Source organism: Centrocercus urophasianus, unplaced genomic scaffold (assembly GCF_019232065.1).
Source record: "Centrocercus urophasianus isolate 14NV4802_14NV808 unplaced genomic scaffold, USGS_Curo_1.0 seq_23, whole genome shotgun sequence".
In the NCBI taxonomy this organism is placed as follows: domain Eukaryota; kingdom Metazoa; phylum Chordata; class Aves; order Galliformes; family Phasianidae; genus Centrocercus; species Centrocercus urophasianus.
In genome coordinates, this window is record NW_024884789.1 from 17,591,485 (window position 1) to 17,612,133 (window position 20,649).

The following is a 20,649-nucleotide window of genomic DNA, read 5'->3' on the forward strand; positions in this document are numbered from 1 at the left end:
GTCTTTCAGACCTATATCTTGTACTGAGGTCAGCATCCCTTTGTGCACATTGGTGAGTTTTGTTGCCTGATTATTTTGACCCCGAGAACCAGACAGGCTGCCTCGGGGGACAAACCCCATTTCAGGCTGCTGCTCCCCATTTGGTGGGAACAAAATCCAGTCCCCTAAAGGAGAGCACACCTGGTGTCTTCTGTTAGCTGTTTTGCTCTGCTTTAGGTGCTTCCTCTTGCTGCCAGAGGTTTGGCCACAGGGGTGATGCTGTTCCTAAGCCCCAGTGGCTCCGTGTAACATCTCCACCAGCGTTGTGGAGGGTTTGAACTGGGGGAGCTCCAGCAGGGCTGAGGAACAGCAGCAGCTTTCAGGTGTGCAGTCGGTTTCCTTTGCACTGGGCTGCTTTATGGCTTTGGAAAATTGCAGTTCACAAACCGCAGCGCGATAAGGTTGGGGGAAGAAAGCAAACCACGTCAGCACCAAGGAATGCGATGGGAGGGAGCCCGGATCCTGGACAAGCATCAACTGTGCTGTGACTGCATTGCAACTCAGTCTTGGGCTCGAACACCCCTTTATAAAGGCAGCAGGTTCGGCCACAGCACGTAACGCTTGGGGTTCCCCATCCACCCTGGGAAGTCCCTTCTTCTCCCTTCCCTACTAGTGATGCTCGGGGACTTCCCAGCGCAGGGCTCCTTGATTCCCCCTGGTGCCACCAGCCTTCGGTAGGCAGCTTTTGGGGTCAGGTTGCTGCCATGTGAATGGTAGTGATTTTGCAGCTCCTTCTGCTCTCTGCTCGCTCAGGGTGTGAATGTGAAGCCCAGCCCCACTGCAGTCAATGAACCCGGTTGCCTGCTGCGGAGGAATGTCAATATTGACTCTCATCCATCGTTTGCATGCGTGGGCACTAAAATTAACAAAAGCAGAACAAAGCCCACGCTTGGTTCCGATGCTGGGTTTTGTTATGCCGATTCTTCAAAGCAAAATAAAAGAAAATGGTTCTATTGAAGTTGCGAGAGGGGGTCTGGGCGGAACCCAGCAGCTCGGGGCTGTTCCCATCCGTGGTGCGTGCCCTGGGAATGGAAGATGGAGGTGAAGATGTGGTGTGTTTGTCTCAGTGATTCATTGACTCACAGCCTGGGAATGGACTTGGCTGTGATTTGCTTCTTTGGAAGTCGAAGCTCTTCGAAAAGCCAGATGCCACTGAGAAACTCCTCACCCCTTTCTTCCTTCTATTATTACCCATCTTTGTTCTGCTTGGAAAGATAGCCCTGCCCTAAGAGTATCCTTGTTTTTCTCACGAAGGAAGCATTGCCATCCTTCTCCCAGGAGCATCCCCATCGCATCCTCCTTGGGGATGCAGATCCTGGGGCTAGGCAGAGAGCAGCACAGAGCATGGGAACTGGTGGCACCTCTGTGGTTTAGAAACTGGAAATAAAGGCTGAAGTGGTTTGAGGGCTCAGCCTTGAAACAAGGAAGGCGGAGGGGGCATGGGGAGGAACCAAAACCCGCCTGCAAAGGAACTATCAGAGTGCAGAGGAGAAGCGAAAGCAGCTGTGATTACTGAAAGCCCGCTGGGACGGATGCCGTGCTATCTCGGGCTCTTTCACTTCCCTGTCTGGTCGGCTCTTTTGGCCTTCGGCCTCTCTTTGTACCCCCAAGATCTTGCAGGGATGGCCAAACCCTCGTCCTTTGAAAGCCTGAAGGGTTTTGGCACAAAGCCTTGATTGCTTCTCCTTCCTGCTTTGCCTCGCTCACCTCGTCCTGCTGTGCTGGGGCCTCCACTTTGACTAACCCCAGAGAGAAAAAGCAATAACTGGGGGCGGGGGGGGGGGGCCAAAAAGCTTGGGATTCGCAGGACAGGGAGCTCACAGACAGCATGGGGTCAGGAGCACTGGAGCAACTCCAGCCCCAATAGATGTTTAAATAGAAATGTTGCACACCTGGAAGATTTATTTCATCTTTTATTTGCTTGTTTGTTGACACAGCTCAAGAGCTCCCTGTGAGTGTTTGCTTTGCTGGCTCCATGGCCCCTGAGAAGCAGGACATGCCAGGGCTGGATTTCACTGGGGATGGAGTCCCCAAGAGCCGTGTTTTGGGGCTCCCTGTTTCCTTGGCACCACCATCCCATGGTGACAGGTATATCCCACACCACGCACCAGGTGGCCCAAGGCTTTGGGGCTGTCCCAGGTGCCCCCCACCTTCCTGTCCTTGCACAGGGTCACCCCAGCACAGCTGGGGGCTGTGGGATCCATATCTGGGCTCAGCATCCCTGCTCGGGGCAGAGAAGGGAAGTGATGCTTCTGGTCCCTAAAGATAAGGAGCTGGGGACTGCAGATAAAGGTGCCCATCATACCCAGAGTAAGCTGGTGGCGATAGCAGAAACGAAGAGGACAGATGATGGGTTTTCCCAAGGTTTTCCCCCAAATGTCCTGGCTCTGGAGAGACCTTGGGGCACTCAGGAGGACCTGGTGGGTGCTGAGGGCTTCTTACTGTTGCTTTTTGGGGTCAATGTCTGCTTTGGGCAATCAGCTCCTTTCTCAGTCTTTTCTCTCTGCCGGCAATTGGAGATGGGGTTGGGTTGCTTCACTGAGGACCTTGTGAATCACCCCATCCTCCCCCTCCCCTTCCTGCATTAATGACAGCCAACACCATGCCTGAGGCAATCTATTGATTTATCTTCTTTTCATCCCTAGGTGGCTGGGCTTATGCTGCTCACCTGATTTTTAAGGGGAGGAAGATGTTGGGCACTGAGCCGTACCAAAGGCCAGCCACCATCTTATGGCCATCCAACGACGGTGTCACCAAGCTCTGGCCCACAGGGCCGAATGGTGGCTATGGGGCATCTTATGCCTGACCCGGCCTCAGGGCACTCAGTGACCTGCTTGGAGAAGGTGGAGATGTTTGGAGAAGTTTGGGAGCAGGGAGGAGGTTGGACCGGCTGACCGGGAAGCCTCTGAGATGCCCTCAGGTGTGATGGGAGGGCTGAAGGCTATGGGGAATTTTACCCTCTTGCTGCAGGGCACTGGGGGAAGAAATCTATCACCAGGAAGCTTCCTGGCAGAGCAGGGCTGAGCTTTGTGTCAAAACAAAACTAAAATCTCGGTTGCTTAATGTTGTGTGGAGATCTCTGGCATTGTGCTTGGATGGGCTGAGCTTCTGCCAAGGGATGAGGTGCATTGGGATGGGGCTGGGTTTGGCCAGTGTGGGTGGAAGGCAGGGGTGGGATGTTGCCCATGGGCAATGGAGTCTCATTGGCCGTGGTCACCACTGCTTGGAGCTTGGAGGTCCCAGGTGGGCACCTAAGATGGGAATCACCTCCTGGAGAGCTGCTGGGACCACGTGCCAAAGGTGCATATTCTGCTGCAGATGGGAAAAGTGATGGGTTTTTATAAGAATGAAGAGTCCCAGGCCCTGGGCTGGGATTTACCTACACTGATGAAAGGTCTGGAAAACCCAGGACCTGCTGTGCCGTGCACTGGGCTTCCCAAAGTGGAGCAAATGAAGCCCAGCCCATTAATTACCTGCTTGGGACCAAAGGTCGTGGTTTTGGGCTGCCCCTCCTGCATGGAAACACCAAAATGCAGATGAAGCAGCCTTGTGAGACAGCAGGACGTGTCACATCAAAGTTGGGTTTGCGTGAAATCCTCCAAGACAAGGGAACTGCCCAATCCTCTTTCTTCTTTCCAATCTCGGCATCTGCCTCCAAAACCAAATTTCTTGAGGGTTTGCTGTTTCTTTTTCTTTTTTTATGGCTTTTATTCCGTCCTCCCCCATAACCTTATTGATTTTTCCACCCGACCCTGATCCTACACCCACATTCGTGGGTGGTTTTGCCAGCATCTGGTCTGTCCCTGTCCCACTTGGCAGCGTGGTACCCAGCAGGAGCCCTGTTTTCCTTCAGGTGACTTCTGCCTTATCTCTCCAAGGCTGTTTTCTTATGTCAGAGGTGCTTTTGGAGCTGCATTGCTGCAGTGTCCAGCAGCCTTCCACCCACGAGATGGGTTGCCTGTAGGTTGGGGTGTGAATCCCTTCCCCTTTCCTAATTGTGCTCTTCTAGAAGCTGAGATCAAACCAAAAAGGGGGGAAAAAAAAACCAAAAACCAACAAACCAGCCACAAACTCTGGATTTCCAGAGGCTGAATGGAGAAAGCGCTGAGTGCAGTGGTGGTGACGGGTGGCCTCCAGCTCTATGGGGTGGCCCTGCTCTTTTCCCAGCTGGTTTGTGATGTCAGATGGATAGAATAAAAAGGAGAATAGAGAGCATGGGATTCTGAACACTTCCACCATGAGGCTCTCACCTGGAGGGCAGGGATTTATTGCGTGGTGACCCACATTCCCAGAGCCCTGCAGTGTGGCATGACCACAGCCGTGGGATCCCACCACCACCTCCTCTCCAGCCATTTTCCTCTTCCATCATTCCTCTTCCATCACATTTCCCACAGCCCCCAAAGCCACCAACAAGTGGTGACGGAGGGATGGAAGAGAAGAACTCAGATCCCAAACCGTGATTGTTGGAGCAGGTCCAGCATCCCAACTATTGAACCTGAATCTGAAACACTGCAGTGGGCACTGCCAAGAACTTTGTTCATTTATTATTTTTCCCTTCCGGGCACTGAAAATTGCTGCGTGGGATGGAGATTCGGAGGTGATTGATGGGTTTTTGGTGCTTGCCAAGTAGAAGTTTTCTTTTTATGGGCATTCAGCACCTGGGCTCAGGGAGCTGGTGCCCTATGGGGAGCTGGTGCCCTATGGGGAGCTGGTGCCCTATGAAAGTTGCACCAGTTGGCTTTGTGTGGACAGCAGAGAGCGTAGCATGGTCAGGATAAAGAACTTCCTACCTTGGCTTTTTGGGTTGAGGTGCATCTTTCTAGACAGGACAGATGTGCAGAGCCAAGGGACAGGGACATCCCACCCCAGCCTGATCCATTTCTTTGGGGCCAGGAAATGGCCGTAAAGCCAAGGCTGTGGAGCATCCTCACATCGTGGGAAGGACATACAGCTGTGGGTGCCACCAGACAAAAGCACCCGAGGTGTGCAGTGATGCTGGCTGGATGACAGTGGGGTTTTCCAGCAGGGAATGCCAACTCATCTTTCCTCTGCTGGGAATTTTCCATGGAGTTTCATGGGATGGAAACACACCCAGGAATGGAAAAAGCCCAGGAGGAAAGAAAGAAGACAGGAAGTTATTTGGCCAAGAGAGCTTGGCGGGGTCCCAAGGCGAGGGATGGTGTTGGGTTCATACACAGCACCCGCAGCGCTGCGCATGGGCTGGGATCCCAAACTTGTTCTTTTCCCCTGTATTTAATGATAATCTGTTTAATACCCTCCATTTGATCTCCATCTCCAGAGGAACTAAGACAGAAAGGAGGGGGGAGGTACTGGCTCCTGTGCAAAAGGGGGTGGAGTAGGATGGAAAAAGACATCAGGGATGGGTAGGAGTCCAGAGAAGATAAATAAGGGATGGTTACTCCCTGCTAGGCAAGATCCAGGGCAGGCAGTTCTCGGGTGGCTTCCCATATTCTCCCTCATTGGCTTTTCCTTCGTGGAGGGATCTCGATTCTGGAACGGGGCTGCCAAAGTTCTCCTTGCTATGGGAAAAAATAGAGTTGGGAAAACATCCCCTCATGTAGTGATGCGTTGTGTCTCTTGAGGAATTACAACTGCTTGGCTGTTGCTGGGGGGGATATCTCGTTATCTGCGGTTAATCATCTAGAGATAATGACTCCTGCATCTCTAATGATGCTTTTCTGGGGGAGGAAAGGTGAACGCAAAGAGAGAAGCTCAGTGCCATGGGGTGCCTCATCCAGAGGTGTTCCCCACCAGGAGTGCCCCAAACCCACATCAGCCCTCCATGACCTCCCCGTGCCCAAAATAATGGGGCCCTGAGGGGCTCGTTGAGGGCTCTGGGTCTTTAGGGAGGGGGAAGAGCTCCTTGGAGTGCAGCAGTCCTGTTCCTCGCCTTGCATGATGCAACCCCAGCATCCTCCATGGGAAATGTGCAGAGTGTGAATTAAGAGCAGCTGCATGGCTCTCCGGCTCCAATTAACCTGATAATTAGAACTTCATCGAGGACATTGCTACCTCCAGGCGTGTCTCCAAGGGCAGAGCTGCTAACAAGGCTACGAGCTCCAGGATGGGCTCACTGCCACCAGCGGGGTGGGATGGGAAGGAGGGTGCCATCCTGGAAAGAGAGCTTGAAAATCTGGCCTTTGTTTCAGTTTCAAGCAGGGCAGAAATGGGAGAAAACATCCCGAAATCTCCAGGAGGAAACAAAACCCTCAAAGCACGGTCCTCTGCATCACCATCCCAGCACCATTTGGCCACGCACTGCATCGCAGGGAGCATGAGAGCATCATCGCCCAGAGACCATTTCCTCCCACCTGTCTTTATAATAACCACGTGTATTTACTGCAAAAGCTGTTAAGAAAGAAAAACACGTTGGGGAGAATGAGCTATGTGAGGAGGGACGTTATGTGGAGAGCAGTGTGTTCAGGAATAAGTCCTTGTAGAAGGAATACCCCCTGGAAATTGGAGGAGCGCTGAGAGCCTCTTGTCACACCATTTAAATGCCTTTGAAGGAGGAAAATGGAATTAGAGAGATTACAGGAAAAGAAAAATAGACTTAGCAGAACGAGAGCTGCTAAGAAATCTGGGAGTACTAATGAAGGATTGGATCAGATTTAGTTGGACAGATGCTCTTAAATGCCTTTCCCAACCTTGATTCAATGGTTCTGTGATTCAGCAGGCTGGCAGAGGGTGCCCAGCAGCAAAGAACTGCTCCCAAGAGGAGTTCTCTTCAACTCTTGAAAGTTTCCCCATTGAGCTCGGAGCCAAAAGGAAAACCGGGGTGAGGAAGAGCATTCCTGGCACAATCACAGCTTAAAGGGATTATCTGTCCCACCGACAGCCAACCGCCCTTCTGTGCAGAGCACCAAAACCCACCACCAATGACTTTTTCACGGCCGTAAATCCAAATAACGAGCTTTGCTCTCCCGTTTCCCGAAAGCTGGCCGAGTTCCATCGCAGCTCCTATGAATAAAACCACGACCCGGATCCCAGAAGCCCAACGCACGGCCGCGTGCTTTCGGCCACCGCCGTCCCCGATGGAGTTCAGGCGCTGGAGGTTGCAGAGCCCCGACGCGCTCGGCGCACGTGTGGCGAGGCCGTCCCCTCCTCCCCCCTCCTCCGGCCGCCCCACTGCCACCACCTCCTCCTCCTCCTCCTCCTCCTCCTCCTCCTCCTCCCACTTCCTCCGCACAATGCGAGCAGCAGAGCGGGGCAGCAGCACCGTGCCGGCCCCCCCCGGCCGCCCCCTCCCCGGCTCGGCCCCGTAAGATGCTCCGGAGGAGGCGGCTCCGCCAGGTGAGTGCGGAACAGCGCTCGGCAGTTCGGCTCCGAACCCCCTCCTCCCTCTCGGTTGCTGCGGGGCAGCTCTTGCTTATGGGACCCGAGCTCGGCTTGCAGGCTTTTACCCATTTATGGCCGGTGTAGAGCATGCGGTTGCTGCACGGGGCCGGTAGGTTTGCGTTTCTTTTTTTTTTTCCCCGCTGTAAAAAGCTGCTTCGGTGACCCCGAGTGCAGAGTTTTGCCATCCGTGCGCAACGCCGTTGGGTGCGAGATGTTAAAAAGCTGCAAAGTGAAAGTCCCCATGGGTTCCACCGGCAGGCGGGCTCCGCTTTGCACCCACAGCCAACGGCCGTGCCCGCACCCGGCGGGGATATCGGGGAGGTGACCTCCTCGGCAGCACCCAAGGGCCCCGTGTCACCTCCACCACCCTTGGGGACAGCGGGACGGGACACGTGGGCACGGCGGAGCTGGAGGGCTCCCCGTCCGCTTCGATGTAGGGTGAAACGAAGGCGGTGGTGGGGTCACCGTCCCCAGTCGTGGGATTGGACTGGATGATGTCGGTGACCTTTTCCAACCTGGATGATTCTGTGATGTTTCCCCGATGCTGGGAGGGGGATTTGGGGCTGGGGGGGACGCGAGCGTTGGCGTCGACCTACCGTGGAATGGTTGCACAATGGTTCTTTGTAGATGAGTGCATGTCAGGGAAGGGGGAAAAGGAGGCACAGAAATTGGGTGAGGCACGATATTTGAGTGCAGTATCCATCTTAAACGTCGGCACTGTGGGGAAAAGGGGAAAGCCCCGTCCCGTGCACGTGGAGGTGACACCTTTGGCTCCGTCTTTCTGCTGGATGTGCCTTGGGATGCAGCCTCCTGCTTTTGCAGGGCTCCTGTTGCCTTCCTGTATTTCTCCTCCCCGAAGTCTTCCGTCCCAAATGTCCCAGCAGAGGGACATGGCAGCACTAAGGGACGTGAGGGGGGAAACATGTCCCCTCCCCAGCCTCATCCATGGGTTCAAGCCCCTTCCACAGCAAAGCCACCGAGCTTGGGTCCCCTTATCTACCCCAGCAAGCTTGCCCCGCTATCGAAGCCATTTCCCCTTCTGCGGACAGGGCTTTTATCTTATCTCCACGCTCTCTTCCTCCATTTCCTTCTCTGTTTCTCTGCTGATTCTTGCCACAAAAAGAAAAAAAAAACGAGGGGGTGTGGAGAAGATGTGAGATCCCAGCACTCTGAGCCTATCCATGGGCCTGGAGGTTGTTGGGGGGGGGGTCCCAAGTGGAGCTGGCCCATGCTTGGGGGATGGCAGGGGATGCCTGGAGGTGTTTGGGTGGTGCTCTTGGAGGGATGCTCAAGGCATCTCGGTGGGATGCCCAAGAGATCCTGGGGGATGTCTGCTGCTGCTCCTGGGTGCACGGAGGGACGCACGGAGGGATGCTCAAGGCGTCTCGGTGGGACTCCCCGGAGGTGCTGGAGGTTCTGGGGTGTGATGAGGAAGGCCGGGCAGTGATGCAATGGTCTGCCAGCTCCACCTGCTGGCACGCAGCGCCTGGTGCTGCAGGTCCCACCCCAAACCACAAGATGCCAAAAGGGTCCGAAGAACTTCAGACAAGAGAGAGGTGAATGCACCCTGCTGTGTCTGACCCGTTTTCTCCCTTTTCCCCACCCAGGAAGGCCAGCTGACCTCTCCCATCGCACACCTCGGTGGAGTATAAATGGCCTCAAAACGTCACTCAGAGCCTCTGGATGCCATCCTTTTTCACAAGCTACCTCGGCTGGAGGCCGAACCCGACCCGGGCATCCCCTCCATTCCCTGCAAACCCAACCCTGTGCTCACAGCTGGCCCCGAAACCCACCTCGGCTACAAGGGCTCCTACTTCTCCTGCCCACAGGCAGAGGGACAACTCCTACACTGCCTGCTCCGCCAGCCCCACAGCCCCACGGTCAGACCGGGTGCTGAGCAGGGCAAAAATCACCCCATGTGGGACCCCCTGGTGGCACAGGACAAGTGGCCCAGCCAGCAGGGCCACCCCTTCCCCCTGAAGAAGCCACCAGCCGTCCCCAAGCCCGTGTATGCAGCCCCACTTTGCTTCTCACCGCTGAGCTCCCAGGGAGGTGATGCCCTGCAAAGGGGGCCGGGGGCCGTGTCTGCTGTGCCCCCACCCTCCCCCGTCACCCTCTCCCACTATTACACTGCCTTTGAGAAGTACCGTGGTCCCCCAGCTGTGCATGACCAGGGGAAGCCACCCGAAATTCCCACCTGCATCCCAGACCCCTGGATGAAGGCACACCGGGAGCATCCCTCTGCTTGCTACCCACAGCCCCCCTACCCGCAGCCTCCGGGCTCCTTTTCTTACAAAGCTTTCGGCTTCATGGTGAATGGGAAATCTCCCCTTTTTCCCAGCACTTACCTTAAGCCCCCAACCCCCCAGAGCCACTATCCCAGCCCCTTGGATTGCTTTGCGTCGAGGCCGGCCGCTCCGGGCACGCTGCCCTCTCTGAAAGCAATGGGACCACCAAGGGATCTTGAGCCTCCACCCCTGCCTCCAGCTCCTGGGTACCTGCATCCAAATCCTGGATTCGCCTTCAGCCCCATGGATGCTGTGTTGTTTACGGAGGATCACAGCGATGGGCGAAAGGCACCGCTGGAAGCCCATGGAGGGAGGGTGGTGACGAGGCACAGCAGCGCCTTCCACCCCATCCACACCCCACAGAAGACACCTGATGGGCTGTTGGGGCCGTTTCCCAAAGGAGAGGCTGGCTACAGTCTGGATAAGGCTTTGACGGCCAACCCCGTCCCCTGCCAGCAGCAGGTGGTCAAAGCTGGGGTCGGGGATGCCACCAAGGAGCACTTCATCCCTTGTAGGGCCATCTGTCCCCAGGAGAGGCTGAGGGACCGACAGAGTGGTGATGTGTCCCCCCCTTCCCCACCGATGCCAGTGATCAACAAGGTCTTCAGCCTGGCGCCTTACCGGGAGTACCTGGAGGGGACCGAAGGCTCCACTGATGTCCCCAAGGAGCATCCACAAGGGGAAGCAGCCACACCACAAAACTCAAGCAGCGGTCAGGAGCCTGCTGGCATCAAGGCGACATCCAGCTCGCTGCGTGGTGAAGGGGAGAGTTGTCACCAAAAGATCCCCGAAGGTCCCAAGACAAAGCCCGTGTCCCCAGAGCCACCAGCAGGAAGTCACCCAGGGCTTCAGGACAGCGGTGGGGAGCCAATCCCTGGTGATGTGGCACTGGACTTGAGCTTGAAGAAGAGCTTGGTGACAACGGGGAGCACCCGCACAGAGGGGATGTTGGACCCAGGGGAGAAAGAGGGGCCACTGGGGCAGGTGGAGGTGGCTGAGGACACCAAGGTGCCACTGCAGCTGGTGGAGGCGGGTGGGGACACCAAACCCCAGGTGCCACCCAACCAAGTGGAGGTGGGTGAGGACACCAAAGCCCAGGTGCCAGCGCAGCTGGTGGAGGTCAGCTCTAAGGACAGGAGCCACTTCCAGAGCTCAGCTGCCTTCATGTTCAAGAAATACAAGATCCTCAAGTCCTGGGGACCCCCCGGTGCCCCCCAGCCCAGCTCTCCGCCACACACGTGGCAGGGCTCCCCCAGCACCTCTGTCCCACAGGAGCCTTGCCACAACACGAAGCCTGTGGACACGTCACCAGCCCTGCCCCAACCCCCCTTGCCCACCAGCCCCTGCCACATCCCAGCCCAGCCATGCGTAGTCAACCAGGGTTTCTCTGCCTTGCACATGTCCCTGTGCAGCATCATCTCATGCTCGGTATCCGCGTCCTCCCCGGAGCTGCTGCGGGACTGGCTGAGGAGGACAGAGCTGGGAGACACCCTGGCAGAGACACCCAGATCCCTTCCTAAAACCAAAAACGGCTCCAAACTCCCTGAGCCTCAGAAGCCCCCGAAAGGCAAGGAGATCTGGCTGGCATTCCGCAATGCAGCCGCTCTCCTCAGCAAGCTCCTGGCTCAGCTGGAGGCTTTTGCCTTCACCCGCAAGTGTCCCTTTCCCTACGTGCTGCGGGCAGGTGCCATCTTCATCCCCATCCACGTGGTGAAGGAGAAGCTCTTCCCCGAGCTCCCCGGGGCCTCTGTGGACCAGGTGCTGCAGAAGCACAAAGTGGAGCTGCGGCCCACCACGCTCTCTGAAGAGAAGCTTCTGAGGGAGCTGGAGCTCAAGGGCTGCACTTCACGCATGCTGAAGCTCCTGGCTCTCAAACAGCTCCCTGAGATCTACCCAGATCTGCTGAACCTCCTGTGGCACCACTCCATTCAGCAGCAGCTCGGTAGGTAGCAGGGTGATCCCCATCCCTTCCCCATGGGGCTTGGAGAAGGATATCCCACTAAAACCCAAGGATGCCCTACTGCAACCCGAGAGGTCCCCTTTAAAACCCAAGGATTCCCCTTTAAAACCCAAGGATTTCCTGTTAAAACCCAAGGGTTCCCTACTAAAACCCAAGGATGTCCTACTGCAACCCGAGTTCCCCATTAAAACCCAAGAATTCCCTGTTAAAACCCAAGGATTTCCCATTAAAACCCGAGGTTTCTTCACCAAAACCCAAGTATTTCTCGTTAAAACCCAAGGTTTCCCCACTTAAAACCACAAACCTAAGGATGCCCCCACCAAAAATCAAGGATTCCTTACTACAAGGATTCCCCCATCAAAACCTCAAGGATTCCTTACTAAATCCCCAAAGATGCCCCTACTGATACCCAAGGACCCACCACCAAAAACCAAAGATGTCCCCAACGAAACCTCAAGGATTCCACTCCTAAATCCCAAGGATGCCCCTACTAAACCCAAGGATGCCCCAGCAAAATCATCCTGCTTGAGGACTCGGGTGTGACAAAGTTCTCTTCCCCATTGCTCCCCATTCACTTTCCAAGTGCTCGACCACCATGTTTCCCCAAACTGGCCTCCACATGGCACAGACCCTATAAAACACAGCCCCAAATCCTCTCCTGAGAAACCCCAACGCTTCTCCCAACAAAACCCAGCTCCTTCCTGCAGGCAGGCTCTCAGCAGCAGGACGGTCCCACCCTGCCCTCGTGTCCCAGTTGCCTCAACTGGAGGCATCACCACCGACTTTGTGTCTTGCAGGGTCGAGGTCGGAGGTTGGCCAGTAGAGGTGAGTTCTTTTTTTGTGCATTTATGGACATTTTTACATCTCTATACCCATACGGTGCTTAACGTGGCTCGGAGCGGGGATTTGTGCCTGGGAGGATTTGGGTATGGGGAGGTGACCACGCTAACGACCCCAGCAGCTCTGTGCAACCTGCTGCCTTCCCATTCTGGGCTCTTTTGTCCTTCGGTTTCATTTTATCTCCTCAGTGCTAATTAATACTTGTCTTTTATTCAGGAATTTGACTTCGTCCATTGACTGCGCTGGACCACAGCAAGGGGAGCGATGGTGGTGGGGGAAGAGCTTCAGTCCTGGCTGGGAAGGGGCTGCAAAGAAGAACTGAAGGACATGAATACCAAAAACACCCCCAAATGCTGCCGGCACCCAGAGAACGACCCAGGACAGACAGACAGACAGACAGACTGCCTTCCCCCCACCTCACGGTGTAGAACCTTACAGCTCAGGTGTTGCTAGCAGACGAGGAACAAGTTCAGATGAGGGTTATGTTATTATTTTTTCACTACAGGAGTATTTATTTTAAACTAAGAATATGGAGAAAAAGGAAAAAAAAACACACCCATGATTTTTCATAGCCAAATAGGGTCTCTCTCAGCACGGGGAGGCTGCTGCTGTAAAGGAGTTTAGAAAGCAGTGTTTGTTGATAAGCCTGTAATGTGGTTTTATATACCTATAGACCTATGCATAAAGTCCCAGGGAAGGAAGTTATGTTGCCTTATTTAATGTTTTGTAAGACTGTGAGTCTCCAGAAGCACCTCACCTCATTAAAGAACTCATTTTCCAACACCATGTTTCAGTCTCAGCTCATTGATTACAACAGACCCTTCCTAGGAAGGGAACCACATGGACAACCCCAAGAATATCCTTGACTTGATAGGGGCTGGGCCTGAAAGCTTTAATTAGTTGCTCACCTGGGGTGTTGATGGACTAATGGGGGCCAGCTGGCCAAGGGCAACTGGAAATGGGATAAAAGCTGAGGGCTGGGGTAGGTGGTGTGGTGCTTTCTCTTCTCACTAGGTGGGTTGGGGTTGGGGTTGGGGTTGGGGTTGGGGTTGGGGTTGGGGTTGGGGTTCTCACTAAGGTTCCTCCTGCTCCTCTTTGCAGCTGTGCTGTCCTTATGGGCTCTCCAGAGCTGAGCTGCAGGGTGGTACCACCAGGCTCTGCAGGTGCCACATCCTGGTGGTACAGAAGGATGTTTTGTGGCCGTGGGGATGCAGTCCCAGCTCTCAGCCCTGCTTCTGGGGGGTTGAGGTGTAGGGCTGTCCTGGTGCTGGCTGTTTGTCTGTCTGTTACTGCCCTGCCCCACATCCTGGGCTCACTGGTGGCCTTGTCCCCTGGTGCCTCGTACAAGAGGGACAGTATGGTGGCACTACACAGAGACCTGCTTGGCCAATCCAGGAGGGCACAGATGGATGCTGAGGGCACCGTGGGGTGCTTCCATGGCAAAGAGGATTTGTGCAATAGGACGGATACCGAGAGCCTGGTAACTCCAACTGGAGCCCTGAAACTGGAGCTGGGTGCCAACAGCATGACTGCATCCGACTCACCTGCACCCAGCAGCTTCTCCCACATCCAGAATGCAACTGTTGATGTTGCAGCCCCAACAAGGAGCCCAAGACTGGAGCAAACTTCCCAACTGGAGTCCTTTCCAGAGTCATCCCCAGTACTGCCAACAGCAGGGGCATCCAGCTGGGATGGAACCCATAGCACTGTGCGGATGCCTCCCGTCACACCTGGAGGAACAGAAGCTGCTCTGGTGGTAGGCACCATTGGGGATGAGGTGCTGGGAAATGGATCTGGGCTTACAGCCATCATCTCATCGTCACCTCCCAGCGCTGCATCGCGTGGCGTCAGCCACCTACATGCACTGGCTCCATCCCTTCCTACAGAGGGGCTCGGGGGCTCTGCTGTCACCTTGGAGGAACCTAGTGATCCATCCCCTGCACACCAGGCTGGCCCAGCACTCACCAAAGCCCCTTCTGTCCCCGTTTGGATGTGGTTCCCCAGCACCACAGGTCCTACTGAGGATGGGGAGAGCTTGATATCTCCTGCTACAACCCTAGAGCCTGGGGCCACTGAAACCGTGTGCCAGCATGGAGCAGCTGTGGGGGCTTCCTGGTGTCCAAAAGCAGCAGATGTGAGCCAGGGCTCCCCGGTGGGGTTGACCACCCAGACACCTTCTCCAGCAGCATCTTCAGAGCACACGCTGGGCTCTGTGCATCCTCCCAGCTCCAAGCCTTCTGCTGCAGGGCCTTGTATCAGTTCTCCATCCCCAACTTACCTGCCAGCTTCTATTACCACCACTCATGCCCCAAGCTCTCAGACCTTCACTGTGTCAACATTGCCCATGTCTGCTCATCCAAAGTCCAGCCCTTCTCCTGCCACCTCCCAGCACCCCTCTGCAGACAGAGCTGATGTCCCCATAGCCACCAGCTGGGTGGCAGCAGGAGAATTCTTCACTCCAGAGCAACTCGTGACAACTGTGGGCAGTGCTGGATCCATGGGGACAAAGACCCCTGTGCACACCTTGCCCTTGAGTTTCAGGCTCTTGGGTATTGCCTTCACTGAAGATCTGAGCAAAAAGTTTTCGAGGAGCTACAAGGAGCTGGAGAAAGAAGTGAGGATGATGGTGAGTGTGGGCTGAGCCCTCTGGAGCTGGCTTCTGGACTTGCTTAGGGCTGATGGGCAAAGCATGAATACAGGAGCCTCTCACCACCAGCTGCTTCTCTATTCCAGCTGCACCAGATGTTGTCCACCTATGATACCTTCCTCCAAGCAAATATCCTTGGGTTTAAGTGAGTAGGGTTGATTAGGGTTGGTGGGATGGGACCCTATGGATGGGCTGTGCAGATCCAAACCTTGGGACCTTCTTCTCACCCCCAGGAATGGCTCAGTGCTGGTGCAAGCACAGGCTGTGTTCCAGGGGGAGGCTCCTACCAGCTCCCACCTCATCCGCACACTGGTGGCAGGGGCGAGCTGGGGGCACGATGCCTTCAGCTGGTGGCTGGAGCCCCATTCCATCAGCTCCAACGGTAAGCAGAGCAGCTGCCATTCAGTGCCCTCCCTGAGCATAGAAAGAACCCTAAACCCATGTGGTGGGGCTCTCAGGCTTCCCCCTGACCTCCCCATCTGATCCTACCCTTGACGTGGCCATGGGAGGCTGTACAGCTTGATCCTTCCTACCATCTGGTGCTGGTTTTGGTATGAGGTCAGGGCTTGCTGCATCTCCCAAGGAAGACATGGGGGTGTGAATAGCATTCTCAACTCTTCTAGGCTTCAATGTGGAGAGCCTGGACCCTGAGAAGCTGTCCTTCTCCTTCACAGTGCTGGGTGGGATGGAGCCTGCAGAGAGGCTGGTTGGTGAGGTATGGCGGGTGCTCCCCCACGCCAAGTGGGTTGGAGCAGAGTGATGGCTGCTCATCTGGAGCCTGTCAAAAAGCAAATGCATCTCCATAGCTCTGCACTGAGGCTGGGGGTGAGCTCATCTCCTTCTCCTGCAGGTGATGCAGCCTCTCAGTGCCCTCTACCCTGTGAGGAACATCACTGTTGGCCAGCTCAGGTATGGCAGGCAGTTGCCCAAATCTTTGTCTTCCTCTATGACTATTATGGCCGTGAGCAGCTCAGCAGGACGGAGGAAGGCCTTGCTTAGAGCTTCTCTCCTCACAGAAAAGCCAATGGGGACCTGGAGATGGCTGGGGACATCTATCTGGACACCACCACCCATGCCAACATCACTGCAGTCCTGCAGGCACTGACTGCCCTTGCCACGTGCTCTGTGGACCTGAGCTCGCTGTCGGTGCAAGGTGAGGATGCTGTTCCCATGGGTGATGGTGCTGGTGGCTGTTCCTGCTCACTCAGCTCCCCTCCTGCCTCCCCAGGGACCAGGCTGCAGCTGCAGGTTTACCCACTCTCCTTCCTGGTCACCAATTGGCATTTCAGCAAGGAGTTGCTGGATCCACTCACTGCTGAGCACCGGGAGCTCAGGAGGGCCCTCGGAAATGTGGTAGGTGGGGAAGCAGCGGGGTCCTCCTCAGTGCTGGAGGAATGGCTCTGCTTTGGGGTGGCCCTACAAACCAGTTATCACCTTCTTGACTGGGCTTGTATGGGTGAGATGTCTTCTTCCTGTTTGGGGCTGGAGAGTGATGGGGTGCTGAGCAAAACCTTTCTTCTAGGTGGCAAAAGCCCTGAGGGACAACGGGAGCTTCCTGCAAGTGGTGATAAGAGGATTCCTGTGAGTGAAAGGGCTGGTGAAGAGGGTACAAGGCTGGGGAGGTCTTGTGGGCATCCTTTGCATCCCAAGGAGCACTGACACATCCCAACACTCCCATTGAGTTGGGAGCTGTGGACGCTCATTAGGACCAACTGATGCTGGAGTTCATCCCAACCTTCTCCACAGGCCTGGCTCCCTGCTGTGTCATGGGGATGCAGTGTTCCAGCTCCCTGCTCCCAGCAGCCTGGAAGTCCTGGAGGCTCTTGTTCTTGCAGTTGGGCCAGACAAGGCTTTGGCTGCCTCAGACTTCCAGGTGGATCCATACTCCATTTCGGTAGGAGGTGAGTGAGCTTCTTTTGGGGTGTGGGAACAGCAAACCCAAATCAAGAGTGCTAACAGCTCTGTTCCACCCCAGAGGACACCCTGGAGCCCCCTCCTGCCCCTGGCTTTCCTGAGTATGGCGTGTCCATCATAGTTGTGTGTGGCCTCATCATCATCACCATTCCCATTGTCCTGCTGGTGGTAAGGGTGATGTCTGTCTCCTCTGTGGGATGAGGTGGTGGAGAGTACAAGGGCTGTGGTGCTGAACTTGGATAAAAGAGGGACCACAGGGATTTCTGGAGGTACCACTGCAGTCCTCTTCTCCCCCCAGTGCCTGAGGACCAGGAGGTTTGGCTGGAGCGATGTGGCCGTCCTGTCGGACAGGAGAGACCCTGAAGCAGGGACACAGACCCTTGAAATGGAGAACCAGGGCTTCTGGGCAGCCTCTGATGAGGTAAGTGGCTTTTATGGGGGTGAATGGACCCTGGGTTGCTCTCTTGGAACTGCAGGCTGGAAGCTCAGTAGGTCACTTCACTGGGTCTCAGTGGCATGTGCAGATAGATGGCCCTGTGCAATCCCAGGGCCTGGTGGGGGTTTGAGCTTCCTGAGCCCCATCTGTGGCTGTTGAAAGGGGATGTGGTTGCTGCTGAGACTCCTGGAGCTCACGGCTACTTCTCCCCTTCCTGACTTCAGGCCACTGAGGAGGCTCACGAGTGCTGGCAAAGGGAATCTGTGGCCTGTTGAGAGGACATGCAGTTGCTGGAGCTGAAGCAGAACCAGAGTCTGTTGGGAGACAGCTTCTCAGCATCTGTCTCTATTCACCCTCTGGTTTAGGATGCCAGATATTCTTTGAGAACAGTGTAAGGAAAGATTAATTTATATGTTAAACTTTAATAAACTGTTTATAAGCTATCACATCTAGCTCTGATTTTGCTGTATGGGGGGTGTTGAGCCTTCTGCCCTGTGCTGGGCTCCTGTTGACCAAAGTACAACCCCTCCTTTGGTTCCTACAGCTCTGCCGTGCAGCTTAGAGCTGCCCTCGAGCTTCACCACCAGCTCTCTATTTGCAGTAATCGAATCTTGGGTCTCCGAATTCAGCTTGTACTTGGTGTTATCAGCTCCTGCCTTGGTATTCAGACCGATAACTGTGGTGTTGCTCCCCGTCCCCATGCGCCCCCTTTGCCCTACACCCCCACACTGCCGTACTAAGGCTCCTCCACCCCGGAGCTGGACACGCCCCCTTCTCACCGCTGCCCAATCACGTCTCACAGCACTTCCTGCCAATCCCGCGCTGCTTGCCCAATCCTCGCCCCACTGCTCTCCAAATAGACCCGCCCCCCCCCGCAGTGGGCGGGAGGTGGAGAGAGCATGCGCAACCTTGAGCGGGACGGACCGGAGTGAGGACTGAGGGTAAAAGCGCAGGTGTGGCGGGAGGCGCGTCGCTGCGGGCGTGGTCTAAGCAAATGGGCGGTGCCATCCCAGGCCACGCCCACTCCCCTATCTGCTCACCAGCGCCACCTGGTGCTGAGCCCGCGTAAAACGGAACAGAAAAAGCCCCAAACAACGTGTTTTAATGGTTTCCGGTTTTGTTGTTGTTTGTCGGCATTTTGTTGTTGTTGTTCTTAACAGCTCGTGAAAATAATGATTTCAGTAATAAACCAGGCGTCCTGTTGTCCCGAGGACTGTGCACGGAGCCCGAGTTTCTGGGGAAGCGCCTCCAACTTTTTGCTGCCTTCATCCTGCTGGGAGGTGCTGTGGGGTGTGTGGAAGTGCCTGAACCCCCCTAAAATACAGGCAGGTTTAAACTACCGAGCTCCCTATTGCTAAACATGCGATCTGCCAGCTCGGTAGCAAGCCTTCCATTATTCCAGCTACAACTTATCATCAGCTTCCATCAGAAAACAGAAAAACAATGCAGGTTAAAGAAAAGTTAAGTATAAAAATATTTCAAACAGTCACTCTTGCTTCTCTCTGGATAGTGTGAAGCAGTCGGGGGTGGTGTTCTGAGGTGGTTTTGGGCTCGTGGTGGGGCACTGGAGGAGCCTGGGCAGCCCCGCTTGGCTCAAGATCTGCAAGAGGCAACATAAAAATTTGGAACTGATAAACCTGATTTTAAAGCTGGGAAAGATTGATTCGATAAAATCTGCATTGCAGCTTTTTTTCCCCCAGAATAATGAGAAAGCATAAACAATGTCATATAACAAGTAGGAATGATACAAGCACGGTACCAGCCCCCAGCCTCACCCTTGGCCAACTCCAAACCTGAAGTGATAAAAAGCATTAACCCCTCCATCCCATCTTATCCTCCTAAGGATAAACTCAGATCAGCAGCCAGACAACTCCTTACTGGGAGATCTTGCAGTTTGTCGTGGCGACGTAGCGGCCAGTGTAGTGGATGTTGCACCGCACCACGTTGTTGGTGAAATCTGACTCCAAGACGATGTATTTGGGGTTCACCTGGACCTAAATAGGGGGAAGAAGGGGGGAAAAAGCCCATGTAAGAAAATGAACGGTAAAGAAGACCCTCCCAAAAATGAGACCCTAAATCCATACCCCCTAAAGCCCCTCCATCACCTTTAGGACGTAATTCCCCGGCTGCACATCTGTGATATCGATCCACTGGCAGTCAATGTCAGCGTTGTAGGTGTCGTAGCACCCTGGGCTCAAGCCCTGCAGGAAGGAAAATGGGTTTGGGGGCTGGCCCTCAGCATCTCTCCAAGCCCTGCTGCATCCCCAGCCACGTGTCCCCATCCCACCTGGGTGTGGGACGTGCAGGCGTAGCGCTTCAGGTTGCCGAAATCACAGGTGGTGTCCTCCAGGCAGAAGCTGGCCTTGTGGCCCTCGGCCACCTTCCTGCCCGTGGTGGCATCCAGCAGGTCGTAGTGGCTGAACTCATCCATGCTGTGGTAGTGCCTGCAGGTGGGAGGGAGTGGGGTGACCGTGCCCCTGCCATTCATGCCGTCCCCTCCACAAATGTGGGTTTTGGGGCTATGAGTGGCTCTGCGACAACCCCACGTCTGTGCCAGCACCAAGTGGTGACGTTAGTCAGAGAGGTTTGGTGGCTCCTGGAGCAGAGGCAGAGCAAAGCAGACCCCCACAAAGACCCTGGAGCAGCAAAGAGATGAAGCAAGCCAGAAAACCAAGGGAAAATGCTGTTAGTAAAGCAGAGAAGATGCAGAACGGAGCAGAAAACACACAGGGGACAGGCGGTGGGGACACGTGGGTGTCCTCAACTCACTGGTGGCAGCTGTGCCATTCCCAGCTGTGCCGGGGACGGCTGGGCAGGAAGTCAGCTGTGCCCTGGTTCTTCACCCGCTGCGGGAAGCGCAGCAGCACCCGCACGTCGTAGTCTGTGGCTTCGGGGGTGTAGGCAGTGCTGGGGAAAGTGGAAGTTGCAGGCAGTTCCTTTCCCTTTTCCTTTCTCCATCCCCTTCTCCTCCCTTCCCTTTTTCCCTTCCCTCTCCTTCTTTATCCTCCATCATTCTGTATATTCCATGCTCCATTTTCCATCCTTCTCCATTTCTACCCTTCATTCATCCTTTCCTTTCATCCTTCTTCCTTCATCCTCAATCCTCCTCTTTCATCTTCCATCTTCCTCTCTCACTCTTCATCCTCCACTCTGTCCTTCATCTTCC

At 55.2% G+C, this 20,649-nt stretch overlaps 2 protein-coding genes and 1 long non-coding RNA gene across 7 annotated transcripts; 2 read left to right on the plus strand and 1 right to left on the minus strand.

Annotated features, from left to right (window-relative positions):
- The first annotated feature begins 7,273 nt into the window (after positions 1 to 7,273).
- CUNH15orf39 (chromosome unknown C15orf39 homolog) lies at positions 7,274 to 13,272 on the plus strand. 5 transcript variants are annotated; one of them, XM_042824373.1, is made up of 4 exons: positions 7,274 to 7,353; positions 9,006 to 11,628; positions 12,354 to 12,471; positions 12,703 to 13,272. In XM_042824373.1, exons 2-3 carry the CDS (start codon positions 9,051 to 9,053, stop codon positions 12,467 to 12,469), a joined length of 2,694 nt encoding a protein of 897 aa, XP_042680307.1. In that variant the 5' UTR covers positions 7,274 to 7,353; positions 9,006 to 9,050; the 3' UTR covers positions 12,470 to 12,471; positions 12,703 to 13,272. The 5 variants fall into 5 exon arrangements, with proteins under 5 accessions (XP_042680307.1, XP_042680309.1, XP_042680306.1 ...); XM_042824375.1 differs by having other exon boundaries at positions 12,444 to 12,471; XM_042824372.1 differs by having other exon boundaries at positions 12,354 to 13,272.
- Positions 13,273 to 16,407: 3,135 nt separating this feature from the next.
- Positions 16,408 to 16,942, plus strand: LOC122163507. Its single transcript, XR_006169951.1, has 3 exons — positions 16,408 to 16,486; positions 16,656 to 16,714; positions 16,880 to 16,942. It is a non-coding gene; the product is annotated as an uncharacterized LOC122163507 (long non-coding RNA).
- A 1,645-nt stretch (positions 16,943 to 18,587) lies between these two features.
- LOXL1 (lysyl oxidase like 1) lies at positions 18,588 to 20,644 on the minus strand. Its single transcript, XM_042824547.1, has 6 exons — positions 20,619 to 20,644; positions 20,253 to 20,390; positions 19,771 to 19,927; positions 19,589 to 19,684; positions 19,362 to 19,477; positions 18,588 to 19,083 (listed from the first exon to the last, which is right to left on the minus strand). The coding sequence occupies exons 1-6, from the start codon at positions 20,642 to 20,644 to the stop codon at positions 19,077 to 19,079; spliced, it is 540 nt and encodes a 179-aa protein (XP_042680481.1). The 3' UTR covers positions 18,588 to 19,076.
- Positions 20,645 to 20,649: the final 5 nt, after the last annotated feature.

Coding starts and splice junctions, on each gene's coding strand:
- CUNH15orf39 (XM_042824372.1), top strand. CDS start 9,051: ATGGCCTCAAAACGTCACTCAGAGCCTCTGGATGCCATCCTTTTTCAC. Junction 11,629..12,353: donor CTCCATTCAGCAGCAGCTCG/GTAGGTAGCAGG, acceptor TCCTTCCTGCAG/GCAGGCTCTCAGCAGCAGGA.
- LOXL1 (XM_042824547.1), bottom strand. CDS start 20,644: ATGAAGGACAGAGTGGAGGATGAAGA. Junction 20,391..20,618: donor GACAGAGTGGAGGATGAAGA/GTGAGAGAGGAA, acceptor CACTTTCCCCAG/CACTGCCTACACCCCCGAAG. Junction 19,685..19,770: donor CCTGCACGTCCCACACCCAG/GTGGGATGGGGA, acceptor TCCTTCCTGCAG/GGCTTGAGCCCAGGGTGCTA.